The sequence below is a fragment of the Camelus dromedarius genome, chromosome 27 (genome assembly GCF_036321535.1).
Source record: "Camelus dromedarius isolate mCamDro1 chromosome 27, mCamDro1.pat, whole genome shotgun sequence".
Classification (NCBI taxonomy): Eukaryota; Metazoa; Chordata; class Mammalia; order Artiodactyla; family Camelidae; genus Camelus; species Camelus dromedarius.
In genome coordinates, this window is record NC_087462.1 from 1,569,461 (window position 1) to 1,589,612 (window position 20,152).

The 20,152-nt window shown below is 58.2% G+C and overlaps 1 protein-coding gene across 1 annotated transcript in view; it reads left to right on the forward strand.

Moving 5' to 3' along the window:
- TMPRSS9 (transmembrane serine protease 9) overlaps window positions 1-16,694 on the forward strand; it is a 29,378-nt gene extending 12,684 nt beyond the window's left edge. Inside the window, exons 8-18 of the mRNA XM_064479678.1 lie at window positions 3,451-3,725; window positions 5,313-5,449; window positions 6,074-6,392; window positions 7,088-7,259; window positions 7,685-7,956; window positions 8,702-8,838; window positions 10,945-11,329; window positions 14,593-14,764; window positions 15,502-15,767; window positions 15,850-15,986; window positions 16,456-16,694. Of these exons, the coding sequence (XP_064335748.1) occupies window positions 3,451-3,725; window positions 5,313-5,449; window positions 6,074-6,392; window positions 7,088-7,259; window positions 7,685-7,956; window positions 8,702-8,838; window positions 10,945-11,329; window positions 14,593-14,764; window positions 15,502-15,767; window positions 15,850-15,986; window positions 16,456-16,617 (2,434 nt within the window). The 3' untranslated portion in view covers window positions 16,618-16,694. The remainder of the gene's footprint in view (window positions 1-3,450; window positions 3,726-5,312; window positions 5,450-6,073; window positions 6,393-7,087; window positions 7,260-7,684; window positions 7,957-8,701; window positions 8,839-10,944; window positions 11,330-14,592; window positions 14,765-15,501; window positions 15,768-15,849; window positions 15,987-16,455) is intronic.
- Window positions 16,695-20,152: the final 3,458 nt, after the last annotated feature.

A 20,152-nucleotide genomic window follows, 5' to 3' on the forward strand; every position in this document is an offset into this window, starting at 1 on the left:
TCGGCCCGCAGCCTGCTTGGTTGCCCTGCCTTGTGCGGGTGCTGCTGGCTGCCGTCCAGCGGGGCCTGGTCATGAGGTGGCTGCTCGCGGAACCCCAGGGGGCCTGAGGGTCAGGGCTGGCTCACTGGTGGGCAGAGTCAGGGCCCTGAAGACGCTGGGGCTGCCGCCCGCCCACCCACTGGCAGGGGAAGCCCGATCCTGGGGTTAGACCCTGGGCTTCCTGCTGATCCCTGGCACGCAGAGCTGGTTCCTGGAGCCTGACTGCAGGGCCCAGGGATCCCAGAGCTGGTTCCAGATCCTAGGCGGGGGGCTGGTCCCTGACGCAGCCGGGCACAGGGTCTGGGGGGTCTGGAAGGCTGAGTGGACCTGCCAGGGGTCAGGGCTGGAGCCCGGCTGGTGCAGGGCAGGCTCAGGCCTGCATGGCGGGACCCTAGCTTTCTTGTGTCTGGTGTCTGCCCCCTGGGGGTGAGGCTGGTCTAGCGGCTTGCACGGCCACCCTGGTGGGAGGGACCTGGCCTGCCCCTGGCAGGTGGAGCTGGGTCTTGGCCCTCTGGTGGGCTGGGCCGTGCCTGGGGGAGTCCAGGGGCAGCTGTGGGTGCTTTGGTCTTTTGACAGCCTGTCTGCTGATAGGGGGGCATTGTGGCCCTGCCCAGTTATTTGATTGGCGCCTACAGCCTACTGGGCAGGGCCAGGTGTCCGTGCGAACGAGCTATGATGGGGCTGCCAGCCTCAGAGATCACAGGGGTGCATGTCCCCCAGTATTTCTGCCCCCAGTGTTTATCCTATATCCCGGGTGAGCCACAGCTGCCCCCCCCCCCCCGCCTCCCCAGGAGACCCTCTGAGACCAGCAGGCGGATCTGGCCCAGGCTCCTGTCAAATTACCGCTTCTGCCCTGGGGCCTGGCACACGTGAAGTTTTGTGTGGCCCTTTAAGGGTGAAGTCTCTGCTTCCGCCAGCCCTTGGGGCCGCTGCAGTTAAGGCCCCTCAGTCTTCAAAGTCAAATGCTCTGGGGGCTCATCATCCTGGTGCAGACCCGGGGCCGGGGCAACTGGCGTGGGGCTCAGGACCCTCCCTTCTGTGAGAGCAGCCCTGCCCTGTAGTGATTCTCCAGTGCAGGGGTTGCCCACTATGGTCCGCGCCTCCTTCCAGCTTTACTGTGGTTCCTTCTTTGTGCGGATCTTTTCTGTTAGAGTCCAGTCTCTTCCATCGTGGTGGTGGTACCAGGCCCTCCCCAGGTTCTTGGACAGCAATGCCATGGAAATAACACTTCCCCTAGACTCTTAGGCAAGGAAAGCTTTTTTTAAAAATTTAATTTCATTTTTCAAAATTAATTGTTTTGAAGGTACTGGGGATTGAACCCAGGACCTCCTGCATGCTAGGCACGTGCTCCACTGTTGAACTACACCCCCACCAAGCAAAGCTCTTTATTAAAAGAGATTGTTTGTGCTCGAGGGAGAAGGTGAAAAATAGAAAGCACCAGCTCCCAGGGTAGAAGGGGCAGTTTGTCTCAGGATCACTGATGGCTTCCAGAAATCATCCACCTTCTTTGATCACCAGCAGGTGGGTCCAGGGAGGCTCTCGGGAATGAGGAGGGCTGGAGGCGGGTGGAGCTCAGTGGTGGAGCGCGTTTAGGGTGCTTGAGGGCCTGGGTTCAATCCCCAGTGTCTCCGCTAAATAAATAAATAAATAAATAAACCGAATTACCTCCCCACTCCAAACAAAATAAAAAAAACAACAAGTGGGGAGTGCTTCTGTGAGCGGAAAAAAACATGAGAATTTTCGGCAGGAAAGCAGCCGAACAGGTGAGGTTGAGAGTTCGAGTTGGTGTAAGAGAGTTCCTCCTTTACTCCTGGGAGCCTGGCCCCCGGGCCTCTGTTCTTTGGCTTATAGGGCCTGTTCACCGGGCTGTCCCCGGGCCCCGCCCCCGGACGCCGTGCTGCGCTGCTCCCGGCTCGGCTCGGGCCCGCAGACGGCTGGGATTGAACGTGCTCCCGGGGGGAGGGGGGCCCAGGGTCTCTGCTCCCCTGTCCGGGCTGCTCTCCCCGTTTTCCCGTCCCCCCCAGCCATTGTCACCTCATGGGCTTGTTTGCTTTTAACATCAGCCCTCCCCTGGGGGTGAAGGGGTGCCTCGCTGCGGTCCCGATGCGCGTCTCCCTGATGGCCAGTGACGCTGGGCACCTCTTCCCATGCTTCTTGGCCATTTGTGCATCTTCTGCGAAGAAATGTCTGCTCGGGGGGTTCTCTTAACCTGGTTTTGAATTGGGTCGTTTGTTGTTGCTGTTGAGGATGGTCAGAATCTTTAACAACCTGAGTGGCCAATCAGAACAGAGCTGGCCAAGAGGTGGGAGAAGGTTCTGGAAGCCTCTGGCTGTGCCAGGCCTTGCTTTTCTGGTTGTTTCCATCTGAGGAGTCCTCAGGGGAGAGGGCGGGGCGGTGGGAAACGAGGGCCCCCCGGGGGGCCCCGGCCACGAACCACCCCGGGGGTCACTGTCCCAACGGCCTGCTGGGATTCCCGGGGGGAACCCACTCCCTCCCTCGGGAGGTGTGGTCTGGGGCCCAGTGGTCACATAGCTCAGGGCACCAGGAGTTGGTTTTTATCACTTTAACTTCATTCCTCTCAATATTTTATTATAAAAATATTTAAATAGAAGAGACAAAAAAATAGGATGACAAACACCCGCATGCCTGTATCTGATTTCAAGGGCTGTTAATATTTTTCCATTTTCACTTCCTCTCCCAGGCTCTTCATCTGTCTGTCTGTACCTACACACATATGTTTACATGTATATGTTCTTGCCAAACCATTTGAAATTAAGTAGAAAAGATCATGACCCACCACCTCTGAATCTCCTGTGCACTTTTTTTTGTTTGTTTTGTTTTGTATCTAATGTGTTTGGAGCTTCCTCCACTGCCACCCACCTCCAACTCTTAGATCTTCTGTTTTGGATGAAAAAACTTTTTTTTGAATTTATTTTTTATTCTTTTTAGCGGGGAGGTAATTAGGTTTCTATTTATTTTAATGGAGTTGCTGGGGGTTGAGCCAGGACCTTGTGCATGCTAGGCACCCGCTGGACCACTCCCGTGCACACTTGTGCAGAGGACAGCCTCCTGCATGCCGGTGGTGACGCCGTCACAGCTGAGAGCGAGAGCGGCTGTGCGACTGCGCCTGGCAGCCAGCCCTTGTCCAGGGCCTCGCTCGCCTTGCCCTAATCCCAGCCCTGTGGATCCTGTCTTTGTTTAAATGTTGATAATTTGTGCACCATGCTCTTTTGTTTGTTTGCATTAGTTCTGAGTTTCGACAGTGTTGCATGAAAATACCATTATTAGTCTCAGTGGCTGAGTTTTGGGGTGCCCCCTTGACATCTTTCCCCTGGGTGGGTGCCTCGCTCTCCTTACCCTCCAGCCGCATCCTCGGTGGGGCCTCTGAGGTGGGGTTTGTCTGCCCTGCAGGTTCCAGGAGCCCACGGAGTGGGTGGCCTACGCGGGCACTACCTTCCTCAGCGGCTCGGAGGCCAGCACGGTGCGGGCCCGCGTGGCCCGGATCATCAGGCACCCCTCCTACGACCCGGACACGGCCGACTTCGACCTGGCGGTGCTCGAGCTGCAAGGCCCCCTGCCCTTCAGCAGACACGTGCAGCCGGTGTGCCTCCCGGCCGCCACCCACGTCTTCCCGCCTGGGAAGAAGTGTCTGATCTCGGGCTGGGGCTACCTCAAGGAGGACTTCCGTAAGCATCTGCCGCCCCGCGCCCAGGCGGCCAGCAAAGCAAAGCATAGCTATCCGGCCTCATCGTTCACGGATTCCGTATTTGCGAATCCACCTCCTTGCTAGGAGTCATTTATGGGGGGTGTGTGGCCCTTCCCTGATGTGCAGTTTGAGTTATTCCAGAGGTGGAGACGCCCTGCCTCCCTGGGCCAGCTCAGACCGGAAGCTGGTGTCCTTTCGTGGTCCCTTTACTGCCACTTCTTTTTGTTTTGCATTTTTGTGCTTTTTATGGCCGATTTCACAAAATCTAATGGCCCCACGTGTACAGCAGAAGCACTGGTCAGTGTCCCAAGCACAGGAAGGCCCTCTGGGGAGAAAGCATGCGTGTTACATGAGCTTCGTTCCAGTGGGAGTCACAGCCCTGTGGGCTGGAGCTCAGTGTACTTGAATACACAACGTATGTTAGATAAGGTGTTTTTAAACAGAAGCGTACATCTCACGAGGGTATGTGCCAGTGGGTTGTGACCAGAGGCTGGCAGGAGCCCAGCCCCCGTGTCCCTAGGAGCTGTGGTGCAGTAGGTGCTAATTCAGTGTCCGGGGGACTTTAGAGAACAGAAGTGCCTACAGTCAGCTGTCATTTGTGGTGACAAGTGCTGGGAAGGAGACCCGCAGGACACAGCAAGAGAAATGAGTTGGTGGCGGGGACAGCTTGAAGAAAGGGTCCTCGATGGAGATGCCTCAGCTGACCCCAGGCGTCCCTGCCGCAGGGATGGGGCAGGAAGCAGATCAGACCCAAACCCCTGCCCACATGGAGCCCCCAGTCCAGACCAGCTCCGACTGATCAAATGTCATTTGGTGGTGGATGCAGGTCACATCTGTGCCATCTGCTATGGGAGCCAGCTGCCCCATGAGATGGGCCAGGGTGACTGTGGAACTGAGTTTACATTTTATTTCATTGTTGTGAATTTCAATCTGCATTTGGAGCCTCGTGTGCCCAGTGGCTACTGGACTGGACAGCACGTTCCGGGGGTGGGGGTAGATGTTAAACAAGATCGTGGCGGATGGTGATGTACACGATGGAAGAAAATAAGGCAGGGATGGGGAGGGGGAGCTGCGACTTAAAATAGGAGATGAGAGGGGGAAGGCAGGCAGATTCTGCAGGGACAAGCATTCTAGGTGGCTGGAACAGCGTGTGCAAAGGGCCTGGGGTAGCCGGGGTAGCTGGTCCAGGCTGTGGCATTTGGATTACACCAGGGGGCGAACACCCTGGAGGGTCTGAGAAGGCTGCATCATCTGATTCCATGTTTAGCCAGGATGGAGCTACAGCTGGTTTAAGGAAAGATTCCGGCAGGTTTGGTGGGGCAGGGAGGGGCACAGCCTAGTCTTGGGGTGTTAACGTTGACACCACTCAACTGTCCAAGCCAAGAGGGTTATCGGTGGGCACCTGTGGAGTGTTTATTCCTGGCTCATTTCCAAGCTGGGGGCTGCAGCTCCCCTGTGGCTGCAGAAACTCAGGCTCAGGGAACAGAGGCCTTTCAGCCTCTGGGCTTGGGGTGGCTGCCGGGACCCTGGAAGGCTCACCCTGCTTGTCTCTCCCCGTCCTGGGCAGTGGTCAAGCCGGAGACGCTGCAGAAGGCCACCGTGGAGCTGCTGGACCAGGCCCTGTGCGCCAACCTGTACGGGCACTCGCTCACCGACAGGATGCTCTGCGCCGGCTATCTGGATGGGAAGGTGGATTCCTGCCAGGTGAGCGCCTGGGGTTGAGGCCAGAGGCCCCAGACCATGCCCTGCCGGCCCAGCCATGGCATCTGGGAAGGGCCCCCAGGCTTCCACCCAAGGCTCCTCTCTCCCTAAGAGGGGGGTTTTCTGTCTCTGGTCCTCCACCAAGACTGCCTCTGCTTGGTTTTCATGTGGCTATGAATGTCTTTTTTTTTTTTTTTTTTTTTTAAGTTTGCATCTTTGCTCTGGTTTCTAATGCTGGGTGGGTGGGGAGCGGCTGCTACATGACCTCAGGTTGCTGCATCAGAACCAGAAGGTAGAGAAAATGCCGGGAACTAGCAAGAGAAAGCTTGTGTTTGAGATGAGGGAGTCGCAGTGAGCCAGGTGCGAGGGGAAGGCAGAGAACAAGAAGACAGGACAGTGAGGGCAGATCCTGCAGGGTTGGGAGGAAGCCGCGGCTGCCGGCGAGACGCCGGAGGCCCCAGCAGGGCAGCGTGCTGCCAGCCTCGGCCGCTGGGGCAGCACTGAAGATCTCCAGGGACGAGGAGGGGCGGGGGCGCTGCCTCTTTAGGCCGGGTTTTCAACTGCCGGAGGCGGGACTGACAGAGGGCTTTCCCTGACCCCTCCTGAGGGCGTGCCTTCGCCTCCTAGGGCGACTCGGGAGGACCCCTGGTCTGCGAGGAGCCCTCTGGCAGGTTTTTCCTGGCTGGCATTGTGAGCTGGGGAATTGGTTGTGCGGAAGCCCGGCGTCCAGGGGTCTACGCTCGAGTGACCAGGCTGCGTGACTGGATCCTGGAGGCCATCACCACAGCAAGCAAGCCTCTGGCCCCCACGGTGGCTCCCACCCCCGCTGTCCCCAGCACTGCCTGGCCCACCAGCTCCGAGAGCCTGGTGGCCGACACCCCTGCCAAACCTGCGCTGGCCCTCGGCACCCCACCTCTCCACTCAGCCACCGCTTCTAAGCCGCAAGGTATTTCCTGGGGAGGCAGGGAGAAGTCAGCGTCCGCCAGATGCAGGGTGGGGGGATTGGTGCTGGCTTTCTGACGTGCTCCGTGGGCAAGAGATGGGTGATGGACTAGTGATGTCTGCCACGCGCACAGGCAGGGCACAAGGTCAGCCTCTGCATTTAGCGTGTGATGAACTCAGGCAGGAGGTGTACACAGACTGTCGGGCAGGGTCAGCCAGAGGCCGGTGACCACAACGGTGGGGCCAGGGTGGGAGAGAGGCTGACCTGGAGTTTTCCCGGGCCCACCACCCACATAAAGCTCACGTGTTCCACATCTGTCTCAGCTCTGTGGCTCCCAGGCCCCATCTTGGCCCCCTTTACTGTCCCGCAGACCTGCACGGCGTGGAGCCACCTGCCCCCTGCCCTGCCCCCAGACCTCAGTGAGCCGCCTGCGGCTCTGGCGTGCGGGCTACGGGGCTCTCTCTTATTTTATCTTTTTCTTCTTCCAAACACCCCCAGCCGGGCCACACACCTCCCTTGATACCTTGGGGCACCTTTCAACTTTGACCTCTTCATCTGTATGATGAGGCGATGGTTCACCAGCCCAGCCGGTGCCGGGAGGCTGTGCTCGGGGTTCCGAGGCCCCTCTGGAACCGGGGTGGGGGGGGTTCGTGCAGTGAGCAGGCTGAGATGCTCGAACCTCCCCCCCATCCCCTCAGAGTGCGGGGCCAGGCCGGTGCTGGAGAAGCCCACCCGGATCGTGGGCGGGTTTGGAGCTGCCTCCGGAGAGGTGCCCTGGCAGGTCAGCCTGAAGGAGGGGTCCCGGCACTTCTGCGGAGCCACCGTGGTGGGGGATCGCTGGCTGCTGTCAGCTGCCCACTGCTTCAATCAGTAAGGCCCCCTCAGCCCAGGAGAGCTGCCCGGCACCCTGGTTATCACCGGGTCCCACCCCCCCCATCAAATCCCCACACATTGGGAAATGTCTGAACGTGGGGCCATCGGTGTTCTGGGGGGCCTTCCCGCCTTGTCCCCAGGCTCATGGGTGTGTCTGGACATCCATGGGGAGAGCAGAGGGGGGGCAGTGTGGAGGAGGAGCAGGGCGCTCTAAGGGGCCACAGAGGGGCTGCCTAACAGGGGCCCAGGCGCCTCCCCTTTGCCCCAAAGGCAGGCGGCACTGACCTCTGGTCATCGCCCATGGGGCCCCTCGCGCCGCTGGGCCAGCTCCCTCTTGTCCCAGACAAAGGAGGCCCCTGGTCCTCCGGTGCCCGGGGGACGGCAGAGGGGCGGCGGGGTGTCTGAGCGGCCCTTCCCGGTAGCACGAAGGTGGAGCTGGTGCGGGCCCATCTGGGCACCACATCCCTCTCGGGCATCGGCGGGAGCCCCGTGAAGGTGGGGCTCAAGCGGGCAGTGCTGCACCCCCAGTACAACCCCAGCATCCTGGACTTCGATGTGGCCGTGCTGGAGCTGGCCCGGCCCCTGGTCTTCAACAAGCACGTGCAGCCCGTCTGCCTCCCCCTGGCCATCCAGAAGTTCCCCGTGGGCCGGAAGTGCATCATCTCTGGATGGGGTAACACGGAGGAGGGAAATGGTGAGCCCCCACCCCCCCGCTCACCGCCCACCTCCCACGACTTCAGGGTCGCAAACTCCGGCCCGCGGTCCCCTGTGGCCGCCTCTCATAAATAAGGCTTCGTTGGCCCCCAGCCTTGCAGGTCACTCACAGGTGGCCCCGTGGCAGCTTTCCCGCCACGAAAGCAGCGCTGGGAGGTCCCCACAGAGGCCGTCTGGCCCATAAAGCATAACGTATTTATTCTGTGGACCTTCACAGGAAAGGCTTGGGGACCCTTGTGTTAGACCCTTCAGAGGCCCGAGAGCTAAGGATTCCTTGGAAGCCCCGGGGCGCCCCCTGCAGGTCACCCGAGGTGCTGGGGAGTCTGCTGGGGCCAGTGGGGGCGCCCACGCGCTCCGAGCTGGGCCTCTGGGGCCCATTTCCTGCACGCTGTATGACTACTTTTAAATTTTTTTCTTTTATTACTTTCTTTTTTCTATTTTTTGGGGGGGGAGCGATTAGACTTATTTACTTACATACATTTTTCAGTGGAGGTACTTAGGACTGAACCCAGAACGTCGTGCGTGCTAAGCGCGCGTCACCACTGAGCTATACCCTCCCCCCCACGTGACTTTAGACGCTTCCCCACGAGGATGAGCTCTGTCTTGTCACCTGTGGGACGGGGGTGGCACCTCCCTCTGGGGTTGCTGTCAGAGCCAAGCTGGGCACTGCACAGTGACCCTCTGTAAGTGGCCTCGGGGATGGGGGGGTCTCCTTTTCCTGGCAGCCACCAAGCCGGACATCCTCCAGTGGGCGTCCGTGGGCATCATAGACCAGAAGGCGTGCAGCGCCCTCTACAACTTCTCGCTCACGGACAGGATGATCTGTGCCGGCTTCCTGGAGGGCAGGGTCGACTCCTGCCAGGTGAGGGCGCAGGAGGGGCCCAGGCAGCACCCCGAGTGCCTGCACCCTGCTGCACGGCAATCCCACTCACGTGGGCCCAGGCTCCTTGCACTGGACGGTCACGCAAAGGTAGGGAGAGGGGTTTTCAGTGCAGCGGAGTCGGAGTGGGGGAAACCTGGAGACCACCCAGGTGTCCTCAAAGGTACGATGCAGAGAGAGCAGTGTGTCTGAACAGATGGGGTGGCAGCCTCAAAGTACGTGGCAGGTCTACAGACACACACGCATGCACATGCGTGCACACGCGCACACGCATGCACACACTCGCACACTGATGCAAAAAGCTGTCGTTTGTGCTCTCAGACGCTGGGACCTATACTAGGACACACACATATGACCCTGTCATGCTTGACATGTTGTTGAGCCATTTAAGGGGAAAAGTCAGCTCCAGATCACAAAGAGAAGCTAGCTGAACTACACTATCGAAGCCAAAGAAACACACAAAGAAGTTCATAGGCACTCTCCCTAGCAGCACAGATGCAAAACCCCTTATTAAAATCTTAGCAAATTCAACCCAGAAGTGTAGTAAAAAGAACATACATCACAACCAAGGTGAGCTGGTCACATAGAAAGGTTGGCTCCACACAGGAGAATTCCACTAATGCTGCTCATTACATTAGCAGACTGAAGTGGGGAAACTGGGTCATCTTCAAAGCCACAGAAAAAAGCCTCTGATAATTTTTCACAAGCCTTTGTAATTAAATTAAAAAATTTCAAACCCTGTGAAAGGTATATAATGGAAACCTACAGCAAACATCATGCTTCTTAAATTTTTTTTATTGAAGTATAGTTGATTTACAATGTGTTAATTTCTGGTGTACAGCAAAGTACAATTATATATGCAAATATATATTCTTTTTCAGACTCTTTTCCATTATAATTTATTACAGGATATTTAATATAGTTCCCTGTGCTATACAGTAGGTCCTTGTGGTTAATTTTATATACAGTAATGTGTATCTGCAAATCCCAAACTCCTAATTTGTCCCTCTCCCCCATCCCCCCGTTTCCCCTGTGGCAACCACAAGTTTGTTTTCTATGTCCCTGAGTCTGTTTGTTTTGTCAGTAAGTTCATTTGTGTCATTTTTTTTAGATTCCACACATAAGTGATATCATAGGATATTTGTCTTTCTCTATCTGACTGACTTAATATGATGATCTCTAGGTCCATCCATGTTGCTGCAAATGGCATTATTCTTTTTTATGACCAAGTAGTATTCCATTGTATATACAGACCACATATCTTCCACCCAGTCATCTGTCCATGGACATTCAGGCTGCTTCCATGTCTTGGCTGTTGTAAGTAGTACTGCTGTGGATACTGGGGTGCGTGTGTCTTTCTGATTTACGGCTTTCCCCTTTTCTGGATCTGTGCCCAGGAGGGGGATTGCTGGATCATATGGTAAGTCTGTTCCTAGTTTTTTTTAAGGAATCTGAAATACAACACAAATGAACTTACTGACAAAACAGAAGCAGACTCACAGAGAAAACAAACTAGTGGTCACCAAAGGGGAAAGGGGGGAAGGGGGAAACTGAGAGTCTGGAGTTGACAAATACACACCGCCACAAGCGCAGCAGATGAGCACCACGGGCCTGCCCTACAGCGCAGGGCGCTAGGCTCGCTGCCTTGTGACAGCCTCTAACGGAAAAGGACACGAAGGAGAGCATGCATCTGCACAACTGAATCACTAGGCTGTGCACCAGGAACTGCTGTAACATTGTAAACCAGCCGCCCTTCAGTTATTTAAAACGAAAAGAAAAGAGGAAAGGCTGGTGGCCAGCGAGCCGCGGTTAGTTCCCAGTGGCGGGGACATCCCTGAGGGCTGCTTTTTCGTTAGCATTTTCTGGCTCTTTGTTTTGTTGTGTTTCCAATACAAAAGTAAGAACAGTCAAGGCTCAGAGAGAAGTGACTTCTCAGGGTCGCACACGGCCCCCCAGCTGGGCTGGGGCCGGGAGCCGGGCCTGCTGAGGCCCCACGCGGGCCCCCCGCACCCATGGGCACATGGGGGAGCTGACAGTGCCCTCTGCAGAGACGGGATGCTCAGCCGGCCCTCTGGCCTTCCTCTCTAGGGTGACTCTGGGGGACCCCTGGCCTGTGAGGAGACCCCTGGCGTGTTTTACTTGGCGGGCATCGTGAGCTGGGGCATCGGCTGTGCCCAGGCCAGGAAACCAGGCGTGTACACGCGAATCACCAGGCTGAAGGGCTGGATCCTGGACACCATGGCCTTCCAGCCCCTCCCCACACCCCCGCCGCCCACCGCGAGGATGCCCTCCAGCAGTCCCACCAGCAGGGCCACAGCTGGCCTCACAGTCCCAGGGGTTGTGGCCAGCACACCCACTCCCCGGGCCACCAGCCAACCTGCCAACAGGACTGCCACCGGCCTGACCACAGCTACCAGGGGACAGACACCACTTCCACATGCCCTAGAGGTCACCGCGGGCCCCCAGCTCCCAGGTACTGGAGAAATGGAGGGGTGCGGGCGGTGGCAGGGGTCAGGCTGCGAGGGCTGCCGGCACCGCACCCTGTGGCCCGGGAGGCTTCAGCAGCAGGCGCTTGCTTTCTCCCGGTTCTGGAGGCCGGGAGTCGGAGGGCCAGGTGTCAGCAGGGCTGGTTCTCTCTGAGGCCTCTCTGCGGGGCGGAGGGACAGCCATCTCCTCCCTGCGTCCTCGGGTGATCGTCCCTCCCAGTGTGTCTGTGTCCCGATCTCCTCTCCCTGTAAGGACCCCAGGCCTATGGGGTCATGGACCACCCTAATACATCACTTTACCTCAGTACACCTCTTTAAGGACCCATCTCCAGATACAGCCACATTCTGAGGGTCCTAGGGCTCAGGGCTTTGACTTGCGAATTCTGGAGGGGACACAAGCCAGCCCATCATGGGCTGGACGGCAGGACAAGGCCCTGACCGAGCAGACGCACACTGTCGAGTGCATGGCCTCACCCCCCAACCCGCTGTGCCCGTTTTAGGGGGGGAAACTTCAGGGGCACCAGGGCACGTGGGGTCCCAGCGGACGTGCTCCCTGGGAGAGATACCACTTCCCTTTAACTCTGTAGCTGGCTTTACCTGGGTCTGACCCGGCCTGGGGGCTTTTTTTTTTTTTTTAACTGAAGTATAGTTGACTTACAGTGTTGTGTTAGTTTCTGGTACACAGCATAGTGACTCAGTTATATGCGTGTACTTCTTTCATATTCTTTCTCATTATAGGTTATTACAAGATATTAAGTACAGCTCCCTGTGCTGTGCAGTAGGAGCCTTCCTTCTTCCTTATCTATCATCTTACGCATAGTAGTTTGTACCTGGTAATCCCCAACTCCTAGTTTATCCCTTCCTCCACCCCCTTTCCCCTTGGGTAACCTTAAGTCTGTTCTCTGTGAATGTTCAGTCAGTAGGTTCATTTATATTACTTTTAGATTTCTACATACAGGTGATGTATTTGTCTGTCTGTCTGACTCACTTCACTTAGTATGATGATCTCTAGGTCCGTCCACGTTGCTGCAAATGGCGTTATTTCATTTAAAAATGTTTCATTCTTTTTTATGGATGAGTAGTATTCCATTGGGTATATATACCGCAACTTCTTTACCCAGTCATCTGTCAGTGGACATTTAGGCTGTCGCCTCGTCTTGGCTGCTGTGAACACTGGAGTGCTCACGTCTTTCTGAATGGGAATTTTCTCTGGATGTGTGCCCAGGAGTGGGACTGCTGGATCACATGCTGTCTGTTTTTAGTTTTTTAAGGAACATCCTGTTTTCTGTGATCTCTGCACCAATTTACACTCTCAACAACAGTGCAGGGAGGTTCCTTTCCCCCCACACCCTCTGCAGCATTTATCGTTTGTGGACTTTTAATGATGGCCATTCTGACTGGTGGGAGGTGATAGCTCACTGTACTTTTGATTTGCATTTCTGATAATTAGTGATGTTGAGCATCTTTTCATGTGCTTGTTGGCCAACTAGATGTCTTCTTTGGGTGCTTGCCTTTTAATTTGTTTTTGTTAAGGGAGGGGAGGTAATGAGGCTTATCTGCGTGTTTTTAATGGAGGTGCTGGGGACTGGGCCCAGGACCTTGTGCGTGTTGAGCACGCCCGCTACCACTGAGCTGCACCCTCCCCCAGAGGGATGTCTGTGTAGGTCTTCTGCCTATTTTTGATTGGGCTGTTTGCTTTTCGTTGCTATTGAGCTGTATGAGCTGTTTGTGTATTTTGGAAATTAAGCCCTTGTCAGTCACATCGTTTGCAAACATTTCCTCCTAGTCTGTATGTCGTCTTTTGTTTTATGGTTTCCTTTGCTGTGGAAAAAAACCCCTTCAGTTTAATTAGCTCCCACTTGTGGGTTTGTCTGTCTCCTGCTTTCATTTCTACTGCCCGGGCAGACTGCCCCAGAACACTGCTACGACTGACGTGGGAGAACGTTTGCCCGTTCTCTCTAGGAGGTCTAGCCTGTCTTGTCTTATATTGAAGTCTTTTTTCTTCACACTGTTTTGCGTTTATTTTTGTGCGCAGTGTGAGCGCATGTTCTACCTTTACTGATTTACATGTGGCTCCAGCTTTCCCGTCAGCACGTGCTGAAGAGACTGTCTTCTCCACTGTACATTCTTGCCTCCTTTGTCAAAGACTAGTTGCCTGTGGGTGTGTGGGTCTACCTCTGGTTCTGTGTCCTGGTCCGTCGATGCAGGCCTGTTTTTGTGGCACTACCTTGCTGCCCTGGTGACCGCGGCTCTGCAGCGCTGGCTGACGTCTGGGAGGGCTGTGCCTCCAGCTTCGTCCTTTCCTTCAGTATTGCGTTCAGCTTCATGATTCTTACTTTTCCAACAGCTGCAGTTCTTAACTTGGCAGCCAAGAGGTGGAGGAAGGTGCCTGGAATGGCACATACTGCTCGGTGTCGGGGCAGCATTCCGAGGAGAGGGGCTGTAGCTTCGGGCAAGTTCTCCCGGCCTCCTGGTCCTGGACAAGGTCCTGATGGGGTCAGGAGGGTCGAGGCACAGGGCTGGTAGGGAACAAGACAGGTGGCCCTGTATCCCACTCTCCTTCCAGGTGAGGAAGCTGAGCCCTTCTGTCCCTTGCCAGCTTCTGTATTTGCTAAACCAGGGACAGGAGGGCAGGGAGGACAGCTGGCTGGTGGGAGACAGGCTGGGGAAGGGGCACTGACTCCGGTTGCAAAATATCCTGTGGGAACTATCAGACATGTACCTGAGCACCCCTGAACCCACCCATTTGTTCTTCCTACTCGTGTTCTGAGGGCGCACCGTACGCTGGGTGCGTGTGCGTGAGACAGCTGGAGGGAATACCCTGAGGACACGGGTCACACAGGACCCACGTGAAGAGCACCAGGGAGGGCCTCCAGGAAAACCAGCTAGTACGCGAGTGGGTGAGGCCTGGCCAGGGCCTCCTGGGGAGCAGCTGGGGTGTGCAGAAGCCCTGGGACAGCAAGGAACTGGAGGAGTGGGGATGGGTGGGGCTGCTGGCCTGGCCCCCAGCTGGGGAGGTGTGGCCCCGAGGTTACAGGCAACAAACTTAAATGCATTTCACAAGTTGAGAAAAGCCCAGAGGAAGCTCATTTGTAGGACCAAGCACCAGGCCCAGTGTCCCTTCGTGAGGCATTTTCCTGAGGTGAGGCCCCTACTCCACTCCCGGCTCCTCCTGTGCAGCAGTGTCGGGTGGGCTGCGTGGAGGCGGCGCGGTACACCACCCACTGACCAGCCACCCCTCCCCCTGCAGACTGCGGCCTGGCGCCGGTGGCCACACTGACCAGGATCGTGGGTGGCAGTGCTGCAGGCCGTGGGGAGTGGCCGTGGCAGGTGAGCCTGTGGCTGCGGCGGCGGGAGCACCGCTGTGGGGCCGTGCTGGTGGCTGACAAGTGGCTGCTGTCGGCAGCGCACTGCTTCGATGTGTGAGTCCCGTGCACCCCAACACTCTGGTCCGTGGTTCACCCAGACCGAACTGTAGCCCGAAAACTCAGGGTGTGGCCCCTCTGCATTTTGCCCAGAATGCCTTCTCTGGACACCAGCACCCACTGCCCCAGGGAGTCCCCAGGCTGTCCTCTCCTCTGTGCAGCTCCTCCCCCACCCACCTAGAGCCTGGCCATAGGGCTGAGGGGCCAGTCCAGCCTCCCCCAGCTCCCCAGCAAACATGGCGGTCTGCGGGTGACATCAAGGTCTCTGGGACTGTGGGACACTGCTAACCCCGGCCCACCTAGTGCAGGGTGCGAGTAGTGCGACCAGGCGAGGGGCCCTGCGCTCCATCGAGACACCCAGCTAAGGAGGCGCCTTGCAGGGCCAAGGGCCAAGTGGGCGGGCAGGTGGGAAGGGGTCCTGGGGCCACCAGAGACCTAATGTGAGGCAGAAATGAAGACAGCTTATGGTGTCACCTCGGTGCTTGGTGGCCTGTTGAGCGCATTTGGGCGTGGGTCCCCCTCATCCTCCACGCCTTTCTAGAATGGAGCCACCCAGCCCAAAGAGGCCACGTGCCTGGCCCGAGGGCCCCAGTCGGCTGCTGGGGTTGGGGGTGGGGCACAAGTGAGGCCAGGGACACAGCACCCGGCGGGGCAGGGTGCCAGGGAGCCGTGGGCGGGCGGGTGAGGTTTGGGGCGTGGGTGTCTGCCTGACTCCGGCCCCGCACATCCCACAGCTACGGGGACCCCAGGCAGTGGGCGGCCTTCCTGGGCACGCCGTTCCTGAGTGGCGCCGGCGGGCAGCTGGAGCGCGTGGCGCGCATCCACAGGCACCCCTTCTACAACCTGTACACGCTCGACTACGACGTGGCGCTGCTCGAGCTGGCGGGGCCCGTGCGCCACGGCCGCCTGGTGCGGCCCATCTGCCTGCCCGAGCCGGGGCCCCGGCCCCCCGACGGAGCGCACTGTGTCATCACTGGCTGGGGCTCCATGCGCGAGGGAGGTAGGTGCAGCGCACCCTCTGTCCTCAGGGCTGGGGGTCCCGGGGCATCAGGAAGGACCCCCCCAGCCCGTCTTGCCTGCAGGCTCCATGGCGCGGCAGCTGCAGAAGGCGGCCGTGCGCCTCCTCAGTGAGCAGACCTGCCGCCGCTTCTACCCGGTGCAGATCAGCAGTCGCATGCTGTGCGCTGGCTTCCCACAGGGCGGCGTGGACAGCTGCTCGGTGAGCACACTGTGCTTCTGAAACCAGGCTCCCCATGCCCCAGCTCTCTGCTCAGAGCCCCCAGCCACCAGAGCACCTTCTCAAACACACCAAGCTGGGCACCTTTTGGGCCTCTGAGTTCCCACTGCAGCCAATTACTGGACATCCCTCATAAGCCAGGTTCCAAGCCCCCCCATCCTTCCGCTGGCTGGAGACTCAGCACCAAGCGGGGCAGTGGCTGCCCTGTGAGGACCCATTGTGCCCTGATACCATGGGGCGGGGGTCCACCAACGTCTGCCAGCCAGGTGAACACTGCACCCATTTCCCAGATAACAAAAGCGAGGCACTCCTCCCTGGGGTCACAGAAGGAGCCCAGGCACCATTCCCGGTGGCCAGTGACCCAGGGCATGCACACCAGGCCAGCCCTACACCCCTCATGGCTGCTGGCAGGGAGGGACTGATCTGAGTGCCTTTCCTCTCTTCCCCTCAGGGTGATGCTGGGGGACCCCTGGCCTGCAGGGAGCCCTCCGGCCGGTGGGTGCTAACTGGGGTCACCAGCTGGGGTTATGGCTGTGGGCGGCCCCAGTTCCCAGGCGTCTACACCCGGGTGGCTGCAGTGAGAGGCTGGATCGGGCAGAATATCCAAGAGTGACCACCAGGTGGCTGCTGGGGCTGGGGAACAGTGATGTGAAGGAGGCAGGAACCAGCCAGCCACCTGCCAGGGGAGGGGAGCCCGGGTGGTGGGCGGGGATGGAGGGACTGTGGGTGACTGGGGTGCAGGTTAGCTGCATATTTTGTTCTAATAAACACAGCCCCTTGCCTGTAGCCTGCTGGCTGAGCACGTCCGTGTCACAGCAACGACCACTGCCCGCCCTGCACATGGGGCCCAGAGGCGGAAGGATGCAGGGAGGGGAGAGGCCTTCCAGGGAGAGAGCCACCCAGGAGCCTCCGAGCAGCCTTCTCTTCAAGGCTCCCTTTTATGTGAATGACATATCCCTGCCTCTGGGAACCCAGGAGGTGAATGGGGGGGGTCCACTGAGGCTCAGTCTGGGCCGGAGACCCACGTCCACAGGCACCTTTCTCCCACCGAGGCCTCCACAGGGAAGGTGTGCAGGGTTCCTTCCACCTCCCTCAGCAATTTGTCCCCAGGATGTCACAGTTCAGAAGAGGTCTGGCCATGCCCCACCCCCTAGATCCAAGCCCGGATTCTAGGTCCAGGGCATGAGGGCGACCGACCTGAGTGTGTCACCAGAGCTGTTCCAGGTCCTTGCTCAAAACCCATCAACCCCACTGTCAGGAACATCCTTGCTCACAACCTGCCAACCCCTCCACCTTTAGCAGAAGCGAACATAAATCTTTAAGTTAAAGGGTCCAGAGATAAGGAACAGATCTACACACGAAAGGACAGAAAGACCAGCTGGAACCAGCTGGGACCAAGATGACGGCCAATCTGACCTCCAGCCCAACCCCGAATCCCTGTACGCGAACTTCACGACATTAGCACGTCAATGACACACTAGGGGTGGGGGAGCAGGACGAGACCTGGAGGACCAGACCACGATGCGAAGGGGATGGCAGCCCCCTGGGGAGGCCCCGCCCCTCCCAGCAGAGCAGTGCAGCCCTCCCCATCACGAGCCTCGCTCCTCCCGCCTCGCCTTCATTCTTTAAAACTGAACCCCCTGGCCAGGTGGGCGAGCAGCCGACCTGTGAACTTAGTTCCACCTCACTCTCTGGCCACCGAATAAAGCTTGTGCCATGTCCACCTCAGCTTTGGCTTTGTCATTTGCCTGCTCGAACCTGAATGGAGACAGAACCCTCCCCAGCGCAGGCGGAGCCTCGGCCCGGCTAGGGCCCTGGCAGGGTCCATAGAGTTAATTTGGTAACAAATTTTGGGGCCCAGAGTGGAGCTCCCTCTGTCTGGTAGCTCAGGGCTTACACGCTGACTCAGGGCCAACGACGCCTGCTAAGTCACTGGGCAGCTGCCCCAACTCTCGAGCTCCAGGCCAGCAAGGGCCACTAAATTCAGCCTGAGACCTGAAAGCAGCCAAGGGTCAGGCGGGGCGCCCCCAGGCCGAGAACTGCCCCTTGCACACCTACAGCAAGGGCGCCCGCTGCAGACCGCGGGAGTGCCTGGGGACACTGACACGGGCGCCGAACCCGCTCCAGCAATAAAGCCAAGGTTGGCTGCTTAAGGGACAGGGTCCTGGCCATCTGGGTGGAGCCAGATCTCTGTCTAGAGGGCGGCTGGGTGTCTAACCTGAGCCAATGCCCTGGTCGGAGAAGCTGAGATTAGACAGCTGGCCCCCGGTTGGACCGGTTCCCTGCAGGCACTGGACTGGCAGCCGCCTGGCGGCCACCACGGCAAGAACACCCGCCTCACGTGCGTGACGCACGCTCTCGTCCCTGTTCTTGACACCAAGCGAAGCTCCCGTCTTTGTTCCGGCTGTCTGTCCTGATGCTCTTGGAGGCGCCTGCTGCAGCCGTGGCCACTGGTCAGGCACTTCAGGGGTGAGAAGGGCGACCACCTCCTCGGTCTTGGAACACTCCACAGCAGAATGTTGTAAGATACAGGGACTGGGAAGAAGACCCAGGAGAGCAGTTTTCTGGAGTCCCTTGAGTGCAACTTGGAAGGCAAAGTGTCATCTCACGGTCCTACGAGTCCCAAATGCCCAGGAAGAGAAGTTACACAACTTTGGAGCTACCACTGACCTCCGAGCCAGACACCTGACCACCGGGACACCCGAGAGCCCCTTCCACCTGGCAGCCCTAGAGGAACGGCCCCAATAACCACGAGGGGTTAGTCCGTCAGCGTCCGCGTGGGCCCACGACACCACCCTGCCCATGACGCCACCGTGGGCAGGACTGGGGGGGGGGGGCAGAACCACCAGTCCTAGCCAAGCTGCGACTAGGCCACAAGCACCCAAGTAACAAACAAGCCCCTAAGCAAGGAAACCCCGGCGGGCACTGACCCTAGAACAGAAAGCCTACTCAAGCCAGGCCTCTCTGAGATCCCCCATCCCCTCAACACTCCTGCTCTGCAGGAAAGGAGCCAAGTGGGAAACGCTGGCCAGTTCAGGACCTTTGGGCCACAAATGAAGCTACCGAGGAGATTCACACCCTGGGGCCCATCCCTCCCGCCTTGCTTTCCACCCAAAGCCCTGAGGGGACCTGGTAATTCAGGGGTGGATTTACAAGACACCTTCATCCATGTGCCCCTGGCCCCAGAATCTCAATTCACGTTTACCTTTGAGCCTTTGAGTGGCAGGGTAAGACAGCAAGAAAACAACTGTGCTGGATGGCTCTGCCCCAGGGATTTAAAACCTCCCCCATCCTTCTGGAAGGTTTAGCTGAGGATTCCCCAAGATGTGGATGGCAGTCCAGTCCCCACCCCATCTAAGAGCTTCCAGCCATCACACGTCTTAAACCATCTGGCTGAGACAGAAAGACTGTTCCAGAGGAAAAGCGCAGACCTTCCTCCCGCGGGCAGGACACTCAGGCCCCTTACAGAAAGGGCCAGTGCAGTCTGCGGTGAGAGGCGGGGCCGGCCCGCCGGGGGGCCCCCCTCGTGTGTGACGCCAGCTGCGGGCTTTCCTGGGGATGCCAGGCTCTGCATGTGTGGTTCCTCGACTCTAAGTGCTGAGCCTTCATGTGAAGTTAAGAGGGAAGGACCTTGACCCTTTTGTGTGGACCCCTGACGGCAACCGGTGTTCAGGGAACTGAAGGACCAGCTCATGAGAGCCCACGTTCACCTCCCCGGACCCAAGCCGCCCCTTCCATCCATGGGCACAGGAGGCAGGAGGACCCGCCCCGGGGCTCTCCCAAGACTGCGGCCTCCGACTCAGGCTGTGGCCTATTTTTCTGAACAACTGAACCAAGCGCTAAAGGAGGCCCATACGCACAGCTGCAGCTGCCATCTCTCAGCTCCTCAAGGAGGCTCACAATCAGCTTCGGGCAGCCCCTGACCACCTGGAGGACCCCTCCGCCCCCCATGACGAGAAGAGAGCAGACCTGTTATCCCTGGCCGAGCCCTCCACGTCCAGGCTGAGCTCCTAGCACCTGTCGGTGACGTCCCCGTGACCCCAGCAGGCCTGCCCCAGAGCTCCCCTGGAGCTAGACCGGCTCACAGATGGATCCCACCACCCACGTGGGGTGGCCCTGCCCAGGAGGTTGCGTTAACTGCCCTCATC